General features: G+C 36.6%; 1 protein-coding gene across 2 annotated transcripts in view; it reads left to right on the forward strand.

Moving 5' to 3' along the window:
- The window catches only part of SCYL2 (SCY1 like pseudokinase 2), a 55185-nt gene extending 39426 nt beyond the window's left edge, over positions 1–15759 (forward strand). The window contains exons 11-18 of one of the 2 annotated variants that reach the window (XM_043440402.1): positions 2830–2943; positions 3914–4046; positions 7940–8058; positions 9568–9668; positions 11064–11130; positions 11266–11361; positions 12352–12471; positions 13704–15759. In XM_043440402.1, the coding sequence (XP_043296337.1) occupies positions 2830–2943; positions 3914–4046; positions 7940–8058; positions 9568–9668; positions 11064–11130; positions 11266–11361; positions 12352–12471; positions 13704–14348 (1395 nt within the window). In that variant the 3' untranslated portion in view covers positions 14349–15759. The remainder of the gene's footprint in view (positions 1–2829; positions 2944–3913; positions 4047–7939; positions 8059–9567; positions 9669–11063; positions 11131–11265; positions 11362–12351; positions 12472–13703) is intronic. The other variant, XM_043440403.1, reaches the window with a different exon arrangement.
- Positions 15760–21880: the final 6121 nt, after the last annotated feature.

Below are 21880 nucleotides of genomic sequence, written 5' to 3' on the forward strand. Positions count from 1 at the left end.
AACACCCAGGACTGATCTCCTTTAGGATGGACTGGCTGGATCTCCTTGCAGTCCAAGAGACTCTCAGGAGTCTTCTCTAACACCACAGTTCAAAAGCATCAATTCTTCGGCACTCAACTTTCTTTATAGTCCAACTCTCACCTCCATACACGACCACTGGAAAAACCATAGCCTTGACTAGACGGACCTTTGTTGACAAAGCAATGTCTCTGCTTTTTACTATGCTATCTAGGTTGGTCATAACTTTCCTTCCAAGGAGTAAGCGTCTTTTAATTTCATGGCTGCAGTCTCCATCTGCAGTGATTTTGGAGCCCAGAAAAATAAAGTCAGCCGCTGTTTCCACTGTTTCCCCATCTATTTCCCATGAAGTGATGGGACTGGATGCCATGATCTTAGTTTTCTGAATGTTGAGCTTTAAGCCAGCCTTTTCACTCTACTATTACTTTTTGGCACTTTCCGAAGGAATTGTGAATTATAGCTTGAAACATTCCCACAGGCCCTGTGTAGCCAACTTGATTATATAGTCAGCGAGATTAGGGAGGAAAGGGAAGGTAAAGTGACGTAAAGTCATTTTTCTTCATAAAGTGAAGTCGCTCAGTTGTGTCCAACTCCACGACCCCATGGACTGTAGCCTACCAGGCTCCTCCGTCCATGGGATTTTCCAGGCAAGAATACTGGAATGGGTTGCCATATCCTTCTCCAGAGGATCTTCCCCACCCAGGGGTCGAACCCAGGTCTCCCGCATTGTAAGCAGACGCTTTACTGTCTGAGCCACCAGGCAAGTCTTTTCTTCATAAGGGGGTTAGTTCGGCGAATAAGTTATCAGCCAGTATTTTACTAAAATAATTAATATAGAATTCAAATGGACCTGTGCAACTTTGCCAGGTTTTAGACACCAGCATTTCTGATGTCATTTCAGTAGAAGTGTTTAGTCACCAGTCCAATTAACTAGTATCAGCATTGCTTGGTAAGAGTCTGATGAAGTTAAAACCTGTCTAAGCTTTGGGAGAGGGAGTAAGAGCATGAAACAAAAATCCTTTCCTCATGCCTCCTACAAGTAAGAAGGCTTAGGAAGTAACTTGTGAAATTCATTTTTGGAGTGGTATTTTTAAAGTGAAGTTTGATTGGAACTATGAACATTAAGAGGCTAAAGAGAGTTTAGAAAAACATTTGGAAAATTAAAAGATGGTTTAGAAGAGTTAGGATCATTAGAAGCATTGATAAATGAGAATCAGTTTTTAAAATTATTTACCTTTAAAATTACATGGGGAGAACTTGTGTTCATTCTCCCCTCCCCACCACTGATAATAGAGAAAATAGAACATAAAAGGCAGAAGTTGCTGCAAACATGCTAATTGGACTTCCTTTTATTTTTTCAGTTCCCTGTTCTTAGGTCTCCTCTTATGGAGAGAGCTCTCCCCTCCTTTAGCTAAGTGATTTAGGCATTTGCCTCTTTATAACCTACTCCTGGATTGTATGGCATAGTGCATACATGGCGTGTTCAGTCCAGAGTGTCTCAAATGAATTGAAGACTGAACTTGACTGTTCCCCTCTGGTAACCGGAGCACAGTGCCTCACGGACTGCTCAGCCTTGCTCCTTCTCTACCAGCTGTGGAAAAATAGGCCCTTAAATGTAGTTTGTATTTCTTATCTTCAAATTATGTCACCTGCTTAATCATTATACTTCTGAATGTGTATTAATATTAACTCTCTTCTTTCTGTCTGGCTTTTGGAAATCTGGGAATAAGTTTAAGTAGATAAAGTATTTGCCAAAATTCTGATATCAGATTCTTAGTGATTAATTCATTTCTATCTGCTAACTACAAATAAGTATATCTTTGTTTGCCAGATAGCATCAGTAACTCCTTCTCTGATACACATTTATACCTCCATTTTCTTCAGTAATCTCTTTTGTGTTTTCCTACAAGAATCATTCTGCCTCATAAGATATCTGAGATGTGGGTTCTGCAGCCAGTTTTTTTCTCAAGCCATTTCCTGTTCTTTTTCTTATCTCATTTAATCCTCCATCATCCTTCCTTTCGTCTATTATATTCAGAGTTCCCAGTTCCAGTCATTTACACTGTGGCATAGCATTAGTTAACAAGAATGTTTTAAACGACTTTTCCTATTTCTATCCATTATATTTGCTTTGGTTTCAGATTTTAGAAATATTTGAAAATATCAATATAAAGGAAATTTAAATCCTCTCTCAGAGGTGCCCACAGTTCAGTTAACATTTCCAGATAGATCCTTCCAGTTCTTTTTCCTAAGTCTGTAGACAAATACATGTTTTAAAAATTGGAATGATATAATAGTGTCTTATTACATTTATCCTTGATATTATTAAACAGTCTTTTGAATGTATATTTTAAAATGTTTGTATTATATTCCATCATATTGGATATTGTAACAGCTAAGAAATTCATTATTTAGGAGGAATAGTTTTACATGTATTGGTATAATATTTGATTTTTCTCTAGTGAGAGATAGCAAAACTTAGATGTTACTTCCTTTTTTTAAGATGTTCCTATTTTTAAAATTAAATGAATTGTGTTTTCAGAGAAAGAAATTAGGAATGTTATCAGAAGATTTTGGTATATATGCTAGTTGTATGACGTAGCATGAATTTGAATGAGGTCTTCTGAGCCTGTTTTCTCATCTGTAAAGTAGAAAATTGATAATAAGTATTTTTCTTTCAAATAGCCATTGTAAGGATCAAATGATAGATAAGAGTTTATTTCAAACTATGTGACAAAATTAACCATGCAAATACAAAATGCTTTTTAATATGTGTTTCTCTGAGATTGATCCAGTTTATTTTATTAATAGGAACTCTGTCTAAACATCATTCCAACCTTTGCAAATCTTATAGACTACCCATCCATGAAAAATGCTTTGATACCAAGAATTAAGAATGCATGTCTGCAAACATCTTCCCTTGCTGTAAGTAATTACATATTTTTATTTGTCTCTCACTTCTCATTGGCTTAGTAATTTTCTTATTGTTTAGTAATCTTTTTACAGTTTGTTCATATGTTTCATCCTGGCTCTAAGTAACCTATAAATAGCACAGTGAAAGTGAACAATAGCTGTAGTTTGCCTAGATATAAAATTTTATAGTATTCCATCCCTGACATTACTCCCTGTCTGTTAGTGCTTCAATAGAAAATTTGAGTAATTTTTTCCTTAATCCTCTTTTGCTTTAAGCCACAATTTATTTTTTTTAACCACCTAAATTGTTTTCTGTTTTTTTTAGTTTACGTTAAAAAAAATAGTTTTATTGATATGATGATCCTGATTCAAAGTATTCTATCTTAACAAATTGTAGCGAAGAAAGCAGGGTGTGAAATATTTATCAAACTAGTCAAGAGACATAGATAAAATTTTGATAACACCTCCTAAATACCAGGTGTTAGTGACTATATTAAAAATATATTTAGAAATATAAAATTTCAGGTAAGGCAGATAGAATTTCCACATATTGTTAAAATATTTAAGAATGACTTGAACATGAATTAGAGAAAAGTACTAGAGGCCCAGTAAAATTAATCATTTGATGGGAGAATGTAGTCCCTTTTATAGTTCAGATGACCTCAAGAAAATATTCTTAGCAAGAAAAAATATAGTAAAGCTTCTCAAATCCTAATTACTTTATTTAAAATGACATGAAATTAAAATCATTCTTTGCCTTTAGCTACTTAGTATCCTAGTAAAGCAATCATAAATTTTCTGAAACAAGTCAGGGGAATTTATAAATATGTGAATTTTTTACATTAATAAAGGATGAGAGCTTTTAACTTTTCTTTCATTTTTGAGATTTTAACATATATGAAGATTATACTCAATGCTTAAAATATTTTGGTCTAGCTTGTGAAGACTTTAAATGACTAATTCAGTTTACCTCTTTTAATAGGTACGTGTAAATTCATTAGTGTGCTTAGGAAAGATTTTGGAATACTTGGATAAATGGTTTGTACTTGATGATATTCTACCCTTCTTACAACAAATTCCATCCAAGGAACCTGCGGTCCTCATGGGAATTTTAGGTAGCTGAAAACTTAATGTCATTTGATGCTACTTTACTGTTTTATAATCATGCAAGTAAACTTCTCAGTCTGTAAAACCATTTTGCTCTCTTTTCATGTATATAGCATTCAGTAACTGAAGAATGATGGTGTAAACGCCATGGTATAAGGCTTCTCTCTGTTAATTTTAGCAAAAGTGGTAGTACCTGACATTTACAAAGGGATGAAAACATTTGGGAATCCCAGCTTCACAAATGTCATGATAGCATGTAGTTTTCCCTCTAAAAATGATACTAAATAAGAGAGGCAAACAAAGCTACTTGAAATGCTGATACCAATCATAATAGTAATACCTAATGTTTATTTGTTACCCGATTTATAAGAGGCACTCTGCTAAGTCTTTTCTGCATTATCTTATTTTGTCCTCTCTAAAATCTAATGAGATTTGGTACTTTTATTTCTGTTTTACAATAAGGACGTGAGGTTTAGATAAATGAAGTAAGTTATTCAAGATTATACAGCTAAAAAGTGGTAGAGTTGGCTCTTAATTTAGATATGTTTAAATATGAACCCAGGGCTTCCATGGTGGCCCACTGGTAAAGAACCCACCTGCCAATGCAGGAGACATGGGTTCAGTCCCTGGGTCGGGAAGATTCCCTAGAGAGGGAAGTGGCAACCCGCTCCAGTATTCTTGCCTGGGAAATCCCATGGACAGAGGAGCCTGGTGGGCTACAGCCCATGGGGTCGCAAAACAGTTGAAGACAACTTACCAACTAAGCAGCAACAACAAAACACGAGCATGTGTTTTCCAGTGCCAAGTGTGATAAAGCATTATGAGCCTTAAGCACCTTCTAGTCCGCCAGCCTGCTAATTATAAATCACTCTATTAAAAAAACTCTGAAATTGTTTATGAATAGTTGAAGTCCAATCTGGGAATGCTGGGGTCTGCTATACTATTAGCGGTAGAATCACATAAACATTAACAAGTTACTAAACTTGAAGTTCTGTGTTAATTTTGAAGAAAATCTATGTTATTCAGCCATGTATCTGAAATACCTACTATAGTGCCTGATTTATAGAAAATCCTCAGTAAATATTTATAGGAATGGTCAGTAAGTAATCTGTTGTGGACCTCTATAGACACAGAATTTTTGTGATACATTATGAAACTTTTGAGCCCAAGGAAATTAGTCTTCTTGACAAGGAGTTTGACACAGTGAAAAGAGCCCTAACCCCAATTCTGGCTGTGCCAGTTCCTGGATTGACTTTGAAAAGTTTCTTTGTCTGTCACATAAGGGTAAAATAATATCATTATAGGAGTTTTGTGAGAATTCAGTGAGACCAACTGAAGGGAAAGTAATGAGCGTAGTGTTCTGCAAACAAGCATTTAGTGGGCATACAGAGTTCTTTGAGTATGTAAGTGAAGTGTGCATTAACTGGAGAATAATAGGTGGTGTGTTCTAAAGCTTTAGATTATACACAAAACTCTTACTCCATGAAAGCATACAGAGATTCAGGAGCAGATGTGCTCAGTTTACCAAATGAAGGCTTTGTGAAATAGGTATAACAGCAGGGTCTTGAAAGTTGAGTAGATATGAAAGACAACAGTGAAGGATTGTGTGGAGTTAAATTATTAAAGTTCAGAGATGTTGAGTCTGATTGGTTAAAGTGAATAAAGGTATAGGACCTATCCTTAGACACGTTTAAGTTTGAGTGAGTAGTCTGAAATATATATTTATTTGTGTTCAGAATACAGACATTTCTGTAGCCTTACTGCTACACTGTAAGAACTATACCTGATTCGAATAGGCTTTTACTGGACTATCATTGTTGTTCGTTTGCTCAGTCGTGTCTGACTCTTTGCGGCCCATGGACAGCAGCACACCAGGCTTCCTGTCCTTCAGCATCTCCTGGACCTTGCTCAACCTCATGTCCATTGAGTTGGTGATGCCATCCAACCATCTTGTCCTCTGTTGTCCCCTTCTCCTCCTGCCTTCAATCTTTAGCAGCATCAGGGTCTTTTCTAATGAGGCAGCTCTTCGTGTTAGGTGGCCAAAGTATTGGAGCTTCAGCTTCAGCATCAGTCCTTCCAATGAATATTCAGGATTGATTTCCTTTAGGATAGACTGGTTTGATCTTCTTGCTCTCCAAGGGACTCTTTGCAACATCACAGTTCAAAAGCATCAATTCTTCAGCACTCAGCCATCTTTATGTCCAACTCTCACATCCATACATGACTGTGGGAAAAACCATAGCTTTGACTAAATGGGCCTTTGTTGGCAAAGTAATGTCTCTGCTTTTTAATACACTGTAGATTTGTCATAGCTTTTCTTCCAAGGAGCAAGTGTCTTTTAATTTCATGGCTGCAGTCACCATCTGCAGTGATTTTGGAGCCCCCCAAAATAAAGTCTGTCACTGTTTCCATTGTTTCCCTATCTATTTGCCATGAACTGATGGGACCAGATGCCATGATCTTCCTTTTTTGAATGTTGAGTTTTAAGCCAGCTTTTTCACTCTCCTCTTTCACCTTCATCAGGAGGCTCTTTAGTTCTTCTTTGCTTTCTGCTACAAGGGTGGTCTCATCTGCCTAGCAGAGTTTATTGAAATTTCTCCCAGCAGTCCTGATCCCAGCTTGTGCTTCATCCAGCCTGGCATTTCACATGATTGTACTCTGCATAGAAGTTAAATGAGCAGGGTAACAATATATAGCCTTGACATACTCTTTTCCCAATTTTGAACCAGTCTGTTGTTCCATGTCCAGTTCTGACTGTTGCTTCTTGACCTGGATGCAGATTTCTCAGGAGGCAGGTAGTCGGTCTGGTATTCCTATCTCTTGAAGAATTTTCCACAGTTTATTGTAATCCACACAGTCAAAGGCTTTAGCATAGTTAATGAAGCAGAAGTATTTTTTCTGGAATTCTCTTGCTTTTTCTGTGATCCAACAGTTGTTGGCAATTTGATCTCTGGTTCCTCTGCCTTTTCTAAATTCAGCTTGAACATCTGGAAGTTCTCGGTTCATGTACTGTTGAAGCCTAGCTTGGAGAATTTTAAGCATTACTTTGCTAGCCTGTGGAATGAGTGCAATAGTGTGGTAGTTTGAACATTCTTTGGCATTGCTCTTGGGATTCTTCTTGGGATTGGAATGAAAACTGACCTCTTCCAGCCCTGTGGCCACTGCTGAGGTTTCCAAATTTGCTGGGATATTGAGTGCAGCACTTTCACAGCATTGTCTTGTAGGATTTGAAATAACTCAGCTGGAATTCCATCACCTCCACTAGTTTTGTTTATAGTAATGCTTCCAAAGACCCACTTGACCTCACACTCCCAAGATGTCTGGCTCTAGGTGAGTGAAACACCATTGTGGTTATCTGGGTCATTAAGGTCTTTTGTATAGTTCTTCTATGTATTCCTTTCACCTCTTCTTAATATCTTCTGCTTCTGTGAAGTCCATACCATTTCTGTCCTTTATTGAGCCCATTTTTGCATGAAATGTTCCCTTGGTATCTCTAATTTTCTTGAAGAGATCTCTAGTCTTTCCCATTCTATTGTTTTCCTCTATTTCTTTGCGTTGTTCACTTAGGAAGGCTTTCTTATCTCTTCTTACTATTCTTTGGAATTCTGCATTCAGATGGGTATATCTACCAAAAAAAAAATACAGGCTTTTACAATTACACTGTTTTAAGCCAAAGAATATGGGATGAGTGTGTCGTGGTATGTTAAATCTAAACTGACAGTAAAGCTGAAATCATTCTGATACATATGTAGGAACATTCTTCTTCAAAGCATTGATAAGGAAAAATTTGTAACTGTACTGATGATCAAGAGATTTTATATAGCTACATTGTTTTTCTGATTTCTATTAATTTTGTAGTATTGAATTATAACATTTATTTTATTCTTTTTTTTAAAATCAGGTATTTACAAATGTACATTTACCCATAAGAAGTTGGGAATCACCAAAGAGCAGCTGGCTGGAAAAGTATTGCCTCATCTGATTCCCCTGAGTATTGAAAACAATCTTAATCTCAATCAGGTAGGAATATTTTTGTGCTTTATTCTGCTGACTCTTTTATCGGCATTGAATGTATAAATATATTACATATAAACATTGGTAAAACAAGGAAAAATGTGTTGAAGAGGTATATGAAGAAAGTGCTTTTTGCATTCAAAGTAAGGAGTATGTGAGTTAGAAAGAGGGATTATTGAAAGCCTTGTTCTGTCATTCAGTTAAATTGCTCAGTCGTGTCCAACCCTTTGCGACCCCATGAACTGCAGCACGCCAGGCTTCCCTGTCCATCACCAACTCTGGAACTTGCTCAAACTCATGTCCATTGAGTCATCCAACCATCTCGTCCTCTGTTGTCCGCTTCCTCTCCTGCTTTCAGTCTTTCCCAGCATCAGAGTCTTTTCCAGTGAGTCAGATCTTTGCATCAGGTGGCCAAAGTATTGGAGTTTCAGCTTCAACATCAGTCCTTCCAATGAATATTCAGGACTGATTTCCTTTAGGGTGGACTGGTTTGATTTCCTTGCAGTCCACAGGACTCTAAAGAGTCTTCTCCAACACCACAGTTCAAAAACATCAATTCTTCGGCTGTCAGCTTTCTTTATGGTCCAACTCTTACATTTGTATATGACTACTGGATTTGGGGAGGGAAGAAAGTAGTTTCTAGAGTCTTCCTATAATACGTGGTATTACTGAAATAAGTTGTTCTTCTGAAGTACCATAAAAATTATTTAACTAAATTTTAACTAAAACTTGAACTACGTTTAGACGTTGAGTTGGGCATTCTTAGGAACTTCAATTATTTGAAAGTTAGATTATGTATACCTAATATTTCTACTAGCTTTTTAGAAAACAAGGTTTATTTTAGCCAAACATGTCATTTTTATAATGATCTGAATAAAGAGTAATTTTTTATGCATCGTTAAACAGATTGTGGGCTTCCCAGGTGGTGCTAATGGTAAAGAACCCATCTGCCAAGCAGGAGATATGAGAGATGTGGGTTTAATCCCTAGGTTGGGAAGGTGCCCTGAAGGAGGGCATGGGAACCCACTGCAGTATTTTTGCCTGTTGAATTCCATGGACAGAGGAGCTGGCGAGCTGCAGTCTGTGGGGTTGCACGGTGTCAGACTCGACTGAAGCAGCTTAACATGCACGCACGCACGCAGAGTGTGTTCAGATATGCACATGTTAGGTCGTCAGTTTTGGGTTAGTCTAAAAAAAATCAATGTGTAATAATTGGTGGAGTTGAATTTATTTAAGACTGCTGAGTAATAATAGCTGTTAGACAGCTCAGAATATAAAATTTATTGTGACATGTTTTCTGGAACTTAAAATATCACCAGTGCACAAAGATACTATAAAAGCTTGCTATGATATTCTGAGCTAAAATATGTATAATCTCTTCTTGTGTCATCAGATCTATGGATCATATTCTGGTAAAAATAGAGAATATTATGAATAACTTGTTGAATTTTTTTATTAGATTACTTTGTTGCTCACTTAAAACATTATAACTATATCAATTTCTTATTATACCAGTTCAATTCTTTCATTTCCGTCATAAAAGAGATGCTTAATAGATTGGAGTCAGAACATAAGACTAAACTGGAGCAACTTCATATAATGCAAGAACAGCAGAAGTAAGTAGGTTGAATATGAATTGCACATGGTCCAGGAGTGACATTAAAGTTATGTCATGGTTGATTTCCTAGAATATGGATGAGAAAAATTGAAGGATTTCAATTTGACTATATGTATGTAAAGCATGTAAAAATTTTTCAGCAGATTAAGTTAAACTGAGTTTAAATAGAATGTTGTTGAAAATCTGATGTTATTTCTAAATACAAAAGCATAACATGATATAATCTTAATGTTTTCTCTACATAACGAAAATTCTGTTTCTGAGAAAAATCTCTTGTCATATTAGCCAACAGCATTGTAAAGTCAGGGTGCTGATCACCAAGAGCACCACTTAAAAGTTTTTTTCAAATCTGTGAAATATTGGTGTTTTGATTTCTCCCTTTCTCTTTTATCTAATCTTTGAAACATTTACAGAGAATTCATTCCATGTGTAGTACCACAGCATCCACCTCTTTTTTGTGTGTGTCTTATAGAGAGGATTTTCTAAATTATTTGCAAAATATTAGTATACAAAGAATGAGGGGAAAGATGAAAATTATTCAATAGAAAATGCCAGTTTTATGATTAAATCTTCACTATATTCTTTGCTCCAAAGAAAAACACATGAGTTTAGAATGCCCATTAATGTTTAATCCTGAGCCAAAGACACCTGAAAATCAGTAAAATTGATACTAGTCACGAGCCAGATCCTCCAAAGGAAGCTTTTTTGGTCTTGCTCCAGTGTAAGATAAAGGCTTTATGAAAGTAAATGCACAAGATGTAGAATGACATGAAGTAGGCATTTGTATATGCTAAATATTCTGTGAGATATATACATCTATACATACATGTGTGTGTGTGTGTATATGCTGTTAATGGATTGACTTATGTTGGCATAGGAACCCTGAAAATCTTTAAAAATTACAACAGAGAAATTTTCTATCTAGTGTTTATACTTGATGAACCTTCTTTTTTTTCCTTCCTATCTAAATAAATCTAACCTGTTTTTCAAGGCATAGATCTTGCCCACATCTTTCAGTGATTATAGAATTTATTGTTAGAAGCTTAGATTCTGAACTTAACCATGTTAAGTTCCCATATTGAATCTTGTCTCTTAGTAAGCTCTGAACTCTCATAATGGTAGGAACCGTCCTTGCATGATTTTATGACACCCTGAGTAAATTCACCAGTCAATCTCAAATGTTTAGTTTTTAAAAAAGACTTGTATACAAATGTTACTTGTAGGGGCAGGCAGACACTAATAATAGTAAATAATGAAAAAGATTATGACTCTCCTTAATGAAGTTGCAGTTTGTTTAGGTTGTAATAAATTCTATGGGCGAACTATTTTTAGGACAGGTATTTTTAAAACATTTCTTTTTATAATTTTGTCATAATTCATCTCTTTCTTACAGATCTTTGGATATAGGAAATCAAATGAACGCTTCTGAGGAGACAAAAGTTACAAATGTTGGGTCTCAGGTAAGAAGATATTTAGATTATTCTAATTTGGGGGGGAAAAAAGTGCTTGACAGTGTGCTCCATTTCAGAAGCGTCTGATCTTTAAGTAGTCAAGTTGTGCGCGTTGTTCAACTAGTTGATTTTTTTCTGTTTTAGCAGATTGACAAAGTCTTTAACAACATCGGAGCAGACCTTCTGACTGGTGGTGAATCCGAAAATAAAGAGGATGGGTTACAGAACAAACAAAAAAGAGTAAGTTTCTTTACTGTTCTTTTGACATTCATATTTATATTATATGACTTCTATAAACCATAAATTTTTTGTTGAGAAATACTATTTAGCGTAATAGAAACATTCTTTAATTATCTTTATGAAATTGAAGTTATCAGTGGATCATGACCTAACCCATGTTGAGAATAAACATGCTTAGTATTTTTAACTTCCTTTATTGTTCATTCTCCCACACTGGTAATGTTTCCGGGTTGCCTACTTCTTGTCCTTTCTGTTGTGCTTTGCCAGTCACACCCCTTGATAAATTCTACAGTGTCTCTTCTCTGCTCCTGATTTTGAATAATAAACTATAAAACTATAGTTTCCAGTTGAAATATTGGTTAGCACCCAATATAAAAAATATATCCACTTTGAATTTCGCTAAGGGCAGTTTTCTTCTATTCATTCAACATGTCTGAGTACCTGTATGTGTAGAACCAAGACGCTGGTCTACAGAATTGTAAGAGGACATTCTGTGGGCTTAAAGGTTGGCAAAGTAGATCTAAGAAAAAAGACACTGAATTTGATGCAGATGTTAGTTTCAAAAATGTTTGTTCATGTTCTTTTAAAAAAGTTGTTTAATTCTTACTTAGCTTTTGATGAGTTCTTAAAATATTTTTTGGAGTAAGATAAAAACAGCTGAACAAGAATCTCCCAATTCTATAGCTAATTCATGTTGTATAGCAGAAACTAATGCAACATTGTAAAGCAATTATCCTCCAATTAAAAAAAAAATGAAAGGTATATATTGAAAAAGGAAAAAACCAAATAGAAAACCCACAAAACTAACGTGTAACTGACTTTAGTTATACTGCTGTGGCAGTCACCAATACAGTCGTTCGTAAACTACTTGGTATTGTCAAGTATTGTCAAATGGTATTGTCAAACATACAAAAAAGCAACGTTCTGGTTTACAAATGAAATTATGAGAGTTGTCAGTTAACTTTTTTTTTGCTGTCGTTTTGTTTTAAGGCATCACTTACACTCGAAGAAAAACAAAAATTAGCAAAAGAACAGGAACAGGCACAGAAGTTGAAAAGCCAGCAGCCTCTTAAACCTCAAGTTCACACACCTATTGCTCCAGTCAAGCAGGTCAGAGTTCATCTTTTGTGTGTAATTCAAGCATGCTACTCTTAAGGAGTAAGGTAGTATAGAACCTAGTCTCCCTACTAGTGTTTTTTGAAAATGTATTTCAGAGAACACTTTAATATGTAATTTCTAAGAAGTATGGGCATAAAGGATTTTCTAGCAACTCCTCAATAACCTGCCTAATGTATGATGTTTTGTGATAGTGCTTATTGCCAATAAAGAATAAGCTAGATTAATGGGATGGTGCTTTAAAAATACTAGGTCTGTGATACTAATTCAACTCTGCTCACTTTGAATTGATCAGGAATATTATGTTCATGCATTTATGTATTTTTGAGCAAGAAATAATTTTCATAGTCATGTTTGTAACTTGATTTAGGGATTCTTACCTATATGTCTTGACCAATATTTATTTCCTTCTATGTTCCAGGCACCATTTTAGGTGCTGGTTTAAGGACAGTGATTAAGTTCTCTGCTTGGAGAAAGTTTACACTGTTACTGGTTTCAGAAATAACTTTATCTTAAAAGCTTTCTTTAAATTATTTTTGTTGTTGTCTCCTAATCGTTAAACTTTTCCCTCTGGGAAAAATTTTTGTGGGCCAAGAGGCAAAATAAAGTATTTTGTAGGTACTTATATAAGGATATAGAAATTAGAAAACTAAATTTCCACACAATTGTGATGAAAGTCAAAATACAAAAATAATAAAGTATCCTTTTCTGTGGGGCTTCCCTGGTTGCTCACCGATAAGGAATCTGCCTGCCAATGCAGGAGACCCAGGTTCTATCCCTGTGTTGGGAAGATCCCATGGAGAAGGAAATGGCAACCTGCTCCAGTGTTCTTGCCTGGGAAATCCCACAGAGCCTGGCAGGCTACAGTCCGTGGGGTCGCAAAAGAGGCACACAACTTAGCGACTAAACAGCAACAACATCCTTTTCTATAAGACAGATCTAATGAGAAAAATGCAATTCTGCTTTTTGGTGGAGGCACAATGGGGGAGACAACATTTCATTTAATTGGAGTTCAAAGTTTTGTTCCCTGTCATCAAATCGTTGCAAATGTTCATCTTTAAAGAACCTTAAGTATGTGGCAAACTGGGTTTGGCCTGTGAACTGTGTAGTTTGCTGTCTCAGTGTAGACGAGCTTAATTTTAACTTGTCCTTTATAATAAAATTTATCAAGCGTTGTACTAATTTTAAAGTAATTTGGAATAAAGTAATTTCCTTGTATTTTTCAGACTAAGGACCTGACAGACACGTTGATGGATAACATGTCATCTTTGACCAGTCTTTCTGTTAGCACCCCTAAAATTTCTGCTTCAAGTTCCTTCACTTCTGTTCCTTCCACGGGCCTTGGCATGATGTTTTCTACACCAATTGACAATACAAAGAGAAATTTAACAAATGGCCTAAATGCTAACATGGGCTTTCAGACTTCAGGATTCAACATGCCAGTTAATACAAACCAGAACTTCTTCAGTAGTCCAAGCACACCCGGAGTGAGCAAGATGACTCTGGGAGCACCTTCCACCTTGCCAAACTTCAGCGCTGTGAGTGTTTCCCCTGCAGGGGGAAAGCAGACTCAGCAAAGACCCACAGATATGTCTGCTCTTAATAATCTCTTTGGCCCTCAGAAACCCAAAGTTAGCATGAACCAGTTATCACAACAGAAACCAAATCAGTGGCTTAATCAGTTTGTACCTCCTCAAGGGTCTCCAGGTATGGGCAGTTCAGTAATGGGAACACAGGTGAACGTGATGGGACAATCTGCCTTCGGAATGCAGGCTAATCCTTTCTTTAACCCACAGAACTTTGCACAGCCGCCAACTACTATGACCAGTAGCAGTTCAGCTAGCAATGATTTAAAAGATCTTTTTGGGTGAGGTGTCATGCTCCTATTTTTGAAGGATTACTTCAGTTTTAATCATGGGTAAGCTGATTTACATCTTTATGTAGCTGGCTTGGAGGAAGTAGTTCTATGGGAGAGTGGTCCTGTGATAGGGGAAAAAAAAAAACCTGTTTTCATGCCAGCATAGTAGTTGTATGGACTCCTAACAGTTGAGGTTTTTAAAGCATTGAGGATTTTTTTTCCTCTTACCAACTCCTCTTCAGGTTTTTAAAAGACCCAACCCATATCAATCTCAATGAGAAAAAAAAGATACCTGAGTATCTTGAATAGCAGAATTTTTAAATCAAATGTTTATTTTGGCTTGTATATCTTGGTGTTATTTTAAAAGTTGAGTTGATGGTAATTGCAAGTTTCATCTGTTAAATACTACATGGTACACAGTCTACCTTCACAAGTCATTAGTCTTCATTTTAAATATGTGAAAAATCTTAATGCTGTATTGATTTGTTTGCATTTAGTACAACTGAGAAAATGATACACATAATGAAAAGGATCAGGTCATTTGCTTTTCCAATCTTATTACTTCTCAGATGAACTAATGTTTAGTACAAAAGGCTGAGCACATACTGCAAAATTTAATTTAACCTTCATTTCATTGGTTCAAACTAAAGGCATTATCAACTATCATAAATGCAAACTGATCACTGTAAATTATTTTTTAGCATGGTCTGCCTCAAGTAGTAGTGTATTTTTCTCCGTTTTCCTGGATGTGTTTCGAGTCCCGTTTTCCCTCCTGTGTCACAGACAGAGAGGCATGTATGGATTTGTACAGGTATTTGACAAAGCCCTCTCTGCTTTTTCATGATGGCTGCCTTCATGCTTCATTTTGAATTCAAACTTCAGAGGTTGCAGCATATATGAATTGCATTTTCAAAAGGAGATTTGTAAGAATTAAACTATATTTAATGAGTAAACTTTTGAGATTTCTGCTGTATTGTTTCAAATGTAATAAACTTTACTTCTCTAAAAATGAGCACTTGTATCTTCTGGCTGCTAACAGATTAATTTTCAGCTTGTTAAGTGTGACCTCATCACTTACTGCATCTGAAGTTTAATTATTTTCTCGGAATTTTAGGGTCTTTCATTCAAACATTTTTATGTTCATAATTAGCCATTTTTAGGAAGAAAAAGGATAAATTCTTCTAACATGAAACATGCTTTCTTTTTCAAGGCCTTTCTCTGATGTTTTTCTTTGATTAGCTGGTAACTGTGGAGTCTTATGCCATAGATGTCATTTGTATTTTGTTAAGTTATATTCCATCATTATAACTTTAAGCTGATCTTTCAGAGAACTATAATGTATTATATTGTAACTGCTGCCATAGAGTTGTGGATTTTAATTATCAGAAACCAGCAATCATTTAAAATAAATCCTATGAACTTTACTGTGCTGACACTACATTTATTCATTGAAAAACTATATATCCTCACATTGAACGTATACTACTTAATTACAAGACATAATTTGATAATATTGCTGGCAGCATTCAGTAGGAAGGTATTTAAAAAAATAAAAAGTCAGCTTTACGTCTGGTTTTTCTTCGAGCGGTACTTTTTACATGGTTTCAGGAAAGGACTCCGGAATGCCGAAGAAACTTACCAAGAAGTGAAAAGCACTAGGAAGATCAAATGTTTTTGGCAAATGCATTCACACCAGATTGTGTCTTATTTGTAACACAGTATCTATCTTGAGAAAAGTTTACGTAAGGAATTAAATTGCGTAATGTTGAAAAAATTTTCCTAGTAATGATTCAGTAGTCACTGTTCTTTAGGAAGTTGCATTTTATTTTGTAAAATAACTTTATGTCAGTGTTGAACTCCTAATAAGAAAATTTACTATAACTATATAATTTGAAAGTCTAAATATAAAAACAGATTATTTGAGAAATATTTGTGATTCTTGGGTAATTTCCACATCTTGAAATTTGTTCATTCATTGAGGTAATGGTGCTATATTTTTAGAAAATTTTCTATATGTTTTTCCTCCTTTCTTGAAGGTATTTTGTTTAAGTCATTTCTATCACTTGAACTCTTACCATTGCCTTTTTCTGTTATGAAATTGCCTCTAAAAATAGTGCTGTTTTTAGGCTTGTATTTCTATGTGAACAAAATTTTCAAAGTATTGGATTACCTTAAAGTTATTTCAGATATTGACAGCATTTAAGTCCCTTGTGCATAGAGTAGAAAATTGGTAGTTAAAAGGCACCTGTCTCCAAAAATTACAAGAGTGATTCCCTTTATTTGAATTGGTTCTTGATTCTCCTAATGCTGAAGTGTGTGGTGTGTTTGGAGGATGCTTAAAAGGAAATGGAAATAGACTATGTACTTGGCTGGGGTTTGTTTGTTTAATTTTATTTTTATTTGGGGACACATCTAACCTTTCATGTGAATAAGTTAAGGACATAGGTTTTTGCTATTGTTTTCAACCTGTAAAATACCTCAGATGGTTGCTTTTACATATTAAAGGAAAAGGTGTATGTGAAAGTACCTGGTAGCAAGCACAGAGCGTGCACCAAATAAATTTCAGCTTTTATAAGACTTCCTATATTAAGTTGTAATCTCATGCTTTGTTATTTACTGGTCTTGATATAATTTTAGAGCAGAACAAATTATATGAATTCAAACAGTATAGGATTTTGAGAGATTATGTGTCTGGCTCTCAAACTATTACTGTGACAGTTAGAAATATATCTTACATCACAAATCCAGTATATGAGATTTATATCTGAAACAAAAGTTTCATAAAACCTTTAACACATATAGTGTATTATTATTATTCTATCCTATTAATTTTTTAAAATCTGGTTATAATCCCTAAAAGGATTTCATGATGTTGTTTGGGTAAAACTGAAATAATTCATTGCTGTCTCTCCAAGCAGGTGTAGGAGAAAGAGGATCAGAGATTTACATGGCCTAACCCAAGAAGGTTAGAGCCAGAAATAGAAGCTAGGTTTTCTTTTTTTCGCTAATCTGCAGTCCAGTGCTTTTTATCATAGTGGCATCCTTTATATCCTTTATTATATGAATTCTGGAGTTGCTTTTGTCAAAATGGTTAAATATGGTGAGTGTTATGTGTTCAGTACTTATTTGGTACCATAAATATGTTTATGTTGGAAAAATTGGTGTTGCACTGGGAGATGGAGGTGATAGAATAGAAGTGCTCAAAATCAACCTTTGGGCTTTTTCTGGGAATTGTGGATGAGAATGGTTGGGGGAGCCAGGTCAGCAGTGCTTGCAGTACCCAGACGTGTATTAATAATAGAATTAAAGCATACGATTTTGGCTGAGGAGGAAGCAGTATGGTAGAAAAAGCCATTTTACCATACTAGAGCTTGTTAAATATTACTGATGGTGGAGGAAATGGCAGCCCATTCCAGTATTCTTGCTGGGATACTCCCATGGACAGAGGAGCCTGGCAGGCTATGGTCCATGGGGTCACAAAGAGTTGAAAATAGCTGAGGCCAGCACACACACAGGTATTGTTGATGGAAAGCTTTATCCAAAGCAGCCAAGCTGCTCCAGCCTCACAGAGAGGATTTAACTATGTGGAATGCAGAACACATAAGTAATTTAAAATTTCCTAGTAATCACATTAAAAAGTAAAAATAGATGAAGCTAATTGTAATATATTTTGTTTAACTTAATAGAGCCAAGATACCTTTTCAACGTGAATTGATAGAAAATTTAATGTTTTAATCAATAGAAAATTTAATGATATGTTCTTTTTTGTACCTCCTCTTGAGAGCCAGTGTATATTTTACACTTAGGACATCTCAATTCAGGCTAGTCACATTTTGAGTACTTAGTAACCATGTGTGACTAATAGCTCCTGTGTTAATATAGGTATACATGGAAGGTAAGAGGACAAAAGAGTGAACTATAGCAGTTATCACCTTGCTGTTGATATCAACTCCCAGCTCCAAATCCATCCTTCTCTGCCCTGCTTTGTGATACTGGACCCTATAGACATGTCTCCCTTTGCCAGCCTGGCAGAATGCTAGGCTTCATCGATGAGGATCCTGTCCTAAAGTGGCGCTGCAAAGCAGTAGCAGCGTGAAGTCCCTTCTGGATTCCGGTTCTCCTTTTGTAGTCACCCCAGGAACCCAGCAGCCCAAGCAGCAGAGCCCCAGCTGTGCCTCAGGCACATGTCCCACTTGGGAGGCGCTCCAGGGGCTGCTTGCAGCCTCTTCCTCAAGCAGCTGTCTCCCGCCCTGGCCCTCTGACAGTTTCCTCACTACCGGAGGTGTGGGCGGTGGTGGTTGCTGAATGTTCCTGTGGAAGCCGCGCCTTCACTGAAGAAGTCCTGTGCTCAGCTTGAGTGGTCGGGGTGGGGAGGAAAGCCTCTCCTAGTCTATAGTTCCTTAATTCTCTTTTTCCTTTTTCCCAGCCTAGAGGTAGTACTTTTTTTTTTTTTTTGGCCACTGCTACTTTTGAACTCCTTAAGAGTGCTTTTTTTTAAAACTCTTAAAATAGCCACTTTCTACTAATTAACAATGATTTCATTAAAATTTCCTTGTTTAAATGTCTGCTTTTGTCTCCTATCCTCATCTTCACTGATAAGACCCCTCAATCTGTTAAGCCATTTGAAAATGGGGCCACAGGATTTGTACTGGTGCTAACAAAAGCTGTAGGGAATTGTATATAGCCTATATTAAAACTTTCTGAACATTCTTTTGAAATGTGCCTTGAGTGGAAATATGATTTACCTATTCTATACCTATTTGATACAGTTCTAACTTTCTTTTTTTCCCCTCATGTTTTTTAGACATACACTCTTCGTGGTGGCCTCGGTTGTGATGAAAACCTTTGTTTGGCTTTCATATAAAAGTAAATGAGATTGAGAGCCTAATGTCCCAAGTTTGAATGTAGGAATCAACATTCATACAGGCCCCTTCTGGGTTCCTGCCAGTCTTTCTAAATGCAGTGATCAAACCAAAGTCAAATATGGGCCATGTCCATGGGCACATTAGGAGTACTTTGGAGCCAGATAAAGTTGGGACTCGGTGGGGGCATTTTTTTTTTTTTTAATTCCAGGCTAAAATTATAGTATTCATACTCTGTGGAGGCAGAATGTGATTCTTTACATATTTGTTCAGTTGGAACAGATCCAAAACAGTTTTTGAAAAAATCTTGTCTCTAACAGTGGGTGGTCTTAAGACTACTTTTTGAGAAGAGATGAAAAAGCCTGTCCCTGAAGTGGGATCCTCATTAAACTGTTCCAGTGGCAGAAGGAGTTGGGATTTCTGTCTCCAGCTCTACTGATCATATGGTGTGTGTGTGTGTGTGCTCAGTTGCTAAGTTGTGTCCGACTCTTTGTGAGCCCATGAACTGTAGCCCGTCAGGCTTCTCTGTCCAAGGGATTCTCCAGGCAAGCATATTGGAGCGGGTTGCCATTTCTTCCTCTAGGAGATATTCCCGACCCAGGGATCAAACCCACATATCTTGCGTCTACCGCATTGGCAGGTGGATTCTTTTACCACTGAGCCACCTGGGAAGCCCTGTTCATATGAATCTGCCCTTAATCAGTAATGATATCTCTACCCAGATACGTGTCGGATAACAACCTTTATTGCCCAACATTCACAATCTCATTCTTGAGAAAGCTTTATGGAGGAGGCTAAACGCTGAATAATCCATCCATTTCCTTCGAAATTTCAAATGAAATTAAACTCACTGTGGAGACCTTTGTCCCCAAATTACCTGGTATTAACCACACATCAATTTCCATTTGAACTGTATTGTGAAGCTTTGCCAAGGATGACACTGGACCACTCTGACATACAATAGCTTTGAGAATCCACAGGAGAAACTTCAGGTTTCAGTTAGGAAAAAACGTGCTTCTAAGCAACTATCTTTTGAAGTCTCTGACTAATGGGACAAGTCACACATTAACAGATGTGAAGTTCAGCCAAATTTGCAGTCCACTTGTAGCAAGTCCATAGTACGTTAATGGTATGCATTGTTCAGTACTTACCTTCTGGCTTTATCTGATTTTTTAAATTCTTACTGCTCCTTTGCTCTGAATTCTATTTAAAAAAAGAAGTTTTGTATTATGTTCTTGGAAATTCTCACTTTGAAACAAGGTAGAGTGTAAATAAAGATGTGGAGTGAATGAATCTTGTCTCTTTCACTAACTGGGATAAGTTTTCTCAGCTATAAAATGAGGCTCGTGTCTTATAGGCTTATTAGGATTAAATGAAGTCAATGTGTCTGAAGCACCCAACAAGGCCCCTGACATACTGTAAGTTCTCAGTAGATACCCCCACCTTGTTTATGATGCACATAGGCCTCTAAAATAATGAACAACAGATACCTCACCAAGCATTATTTGAATATATTTATTCTTCAGAATATAAGCCCAAAATAGGTTATAGGCTATGAGATTCTTGGGACACAAGTAGTCATGAGATGTAGTTTGGTCGCTAAGTCGTCTCCGACTCTTTTGCATGAACTGTATAGCCCACCAGGCCTCTCTATCCATGGGATTTCCCAGGCAGGAATACTGGACTGGGTTGCCATTTCTTCCTGCAGGGGTCTCCCTGACTGAGGGATCGAACCTGTGTCGCCTGCATTGGCAGGTGGATGGATTCTTTACCACTGAGCCACCAGGGAAGCCCATAGAGGTACAGGCCTTGTCATAAGAATTTTGCACTGTGGTTGTAAAGGTAGCTGAGTAAGTTGACAGTTACAGGACAGTGTGGTACACAGTAAGTCCCCTACATACAAACAAGTTCCATTCCAAAAGCACATTTGTCAAGTCCAGTTTGTTCCTAATCCAAGCCTAGGTATCCAGCTAACACAATGAACCATGCAGTGCACTACTGTAATAGGTTTAGAACACTTCTCACACAAATAATACATAAAAGTTAAAAAAGATGAAACATTTCCATCTTATAGTACAGTAGTACCAGCTATGTCACCACTGCTTTTACACTTGCTTCTGGACATCCTGGTCTTGAAATAAAGGCATCATACTACTGCACTCTCCAAAGTACTATGAAGTACCCAAAGCACAGCCACTTGCAGAGGGCGCATGCATGTGACAATGTACACCAGACATGTAAACAGCTGTTTTGCATCTTTGGAAGTTCACAACTTGAAGGTTACTACTGTAGGGGACATACTATATCTGCTGTGACAAATCTTAATATAAGAGGGACAGCCAACCTGGACTGGGGGAGGGGGGAAGGCTTCAGAGGAGATGGGGCCTGAACTCAACCTTGCAGGCAGTCTTTTAAAAACTGTTTTTGATGCTATCAAATGATTACTTGTGAATTACATTTTCCCAAATTAAACTGGACACATGAGGGAGAGGATTACAGCAGGTAACTCCCAAGGCTGAGAATTGCTTGAATTAAGGAAGGTCTGGTCAAATGACTTGATTACGAGGAAAAGTGGAATTAATGCTGGCTGAATAAGCCAGGGATGACACCAACTCAAAGTGAGATATATTGTTATTTTTTAAATTAATACTTATGCTTCATCAAACATTTCAGAAATGTAAGA

The sequence above is a fragment of the Cervus canadensis genome, chromosome 21 (genome assembly GCF_019320065.1).
Source record: "Cervus canadensis isolate Bull #8, Minnesota chromosome 21, ASM1932006v1, whole genome shotgun sequence".
Taxonomy (NCBI): Eukaryota; Metazoa; Chordata; class Mammalia; order Artiodactyla; family Cervidae; genus Cervus; species Cervus canadensis.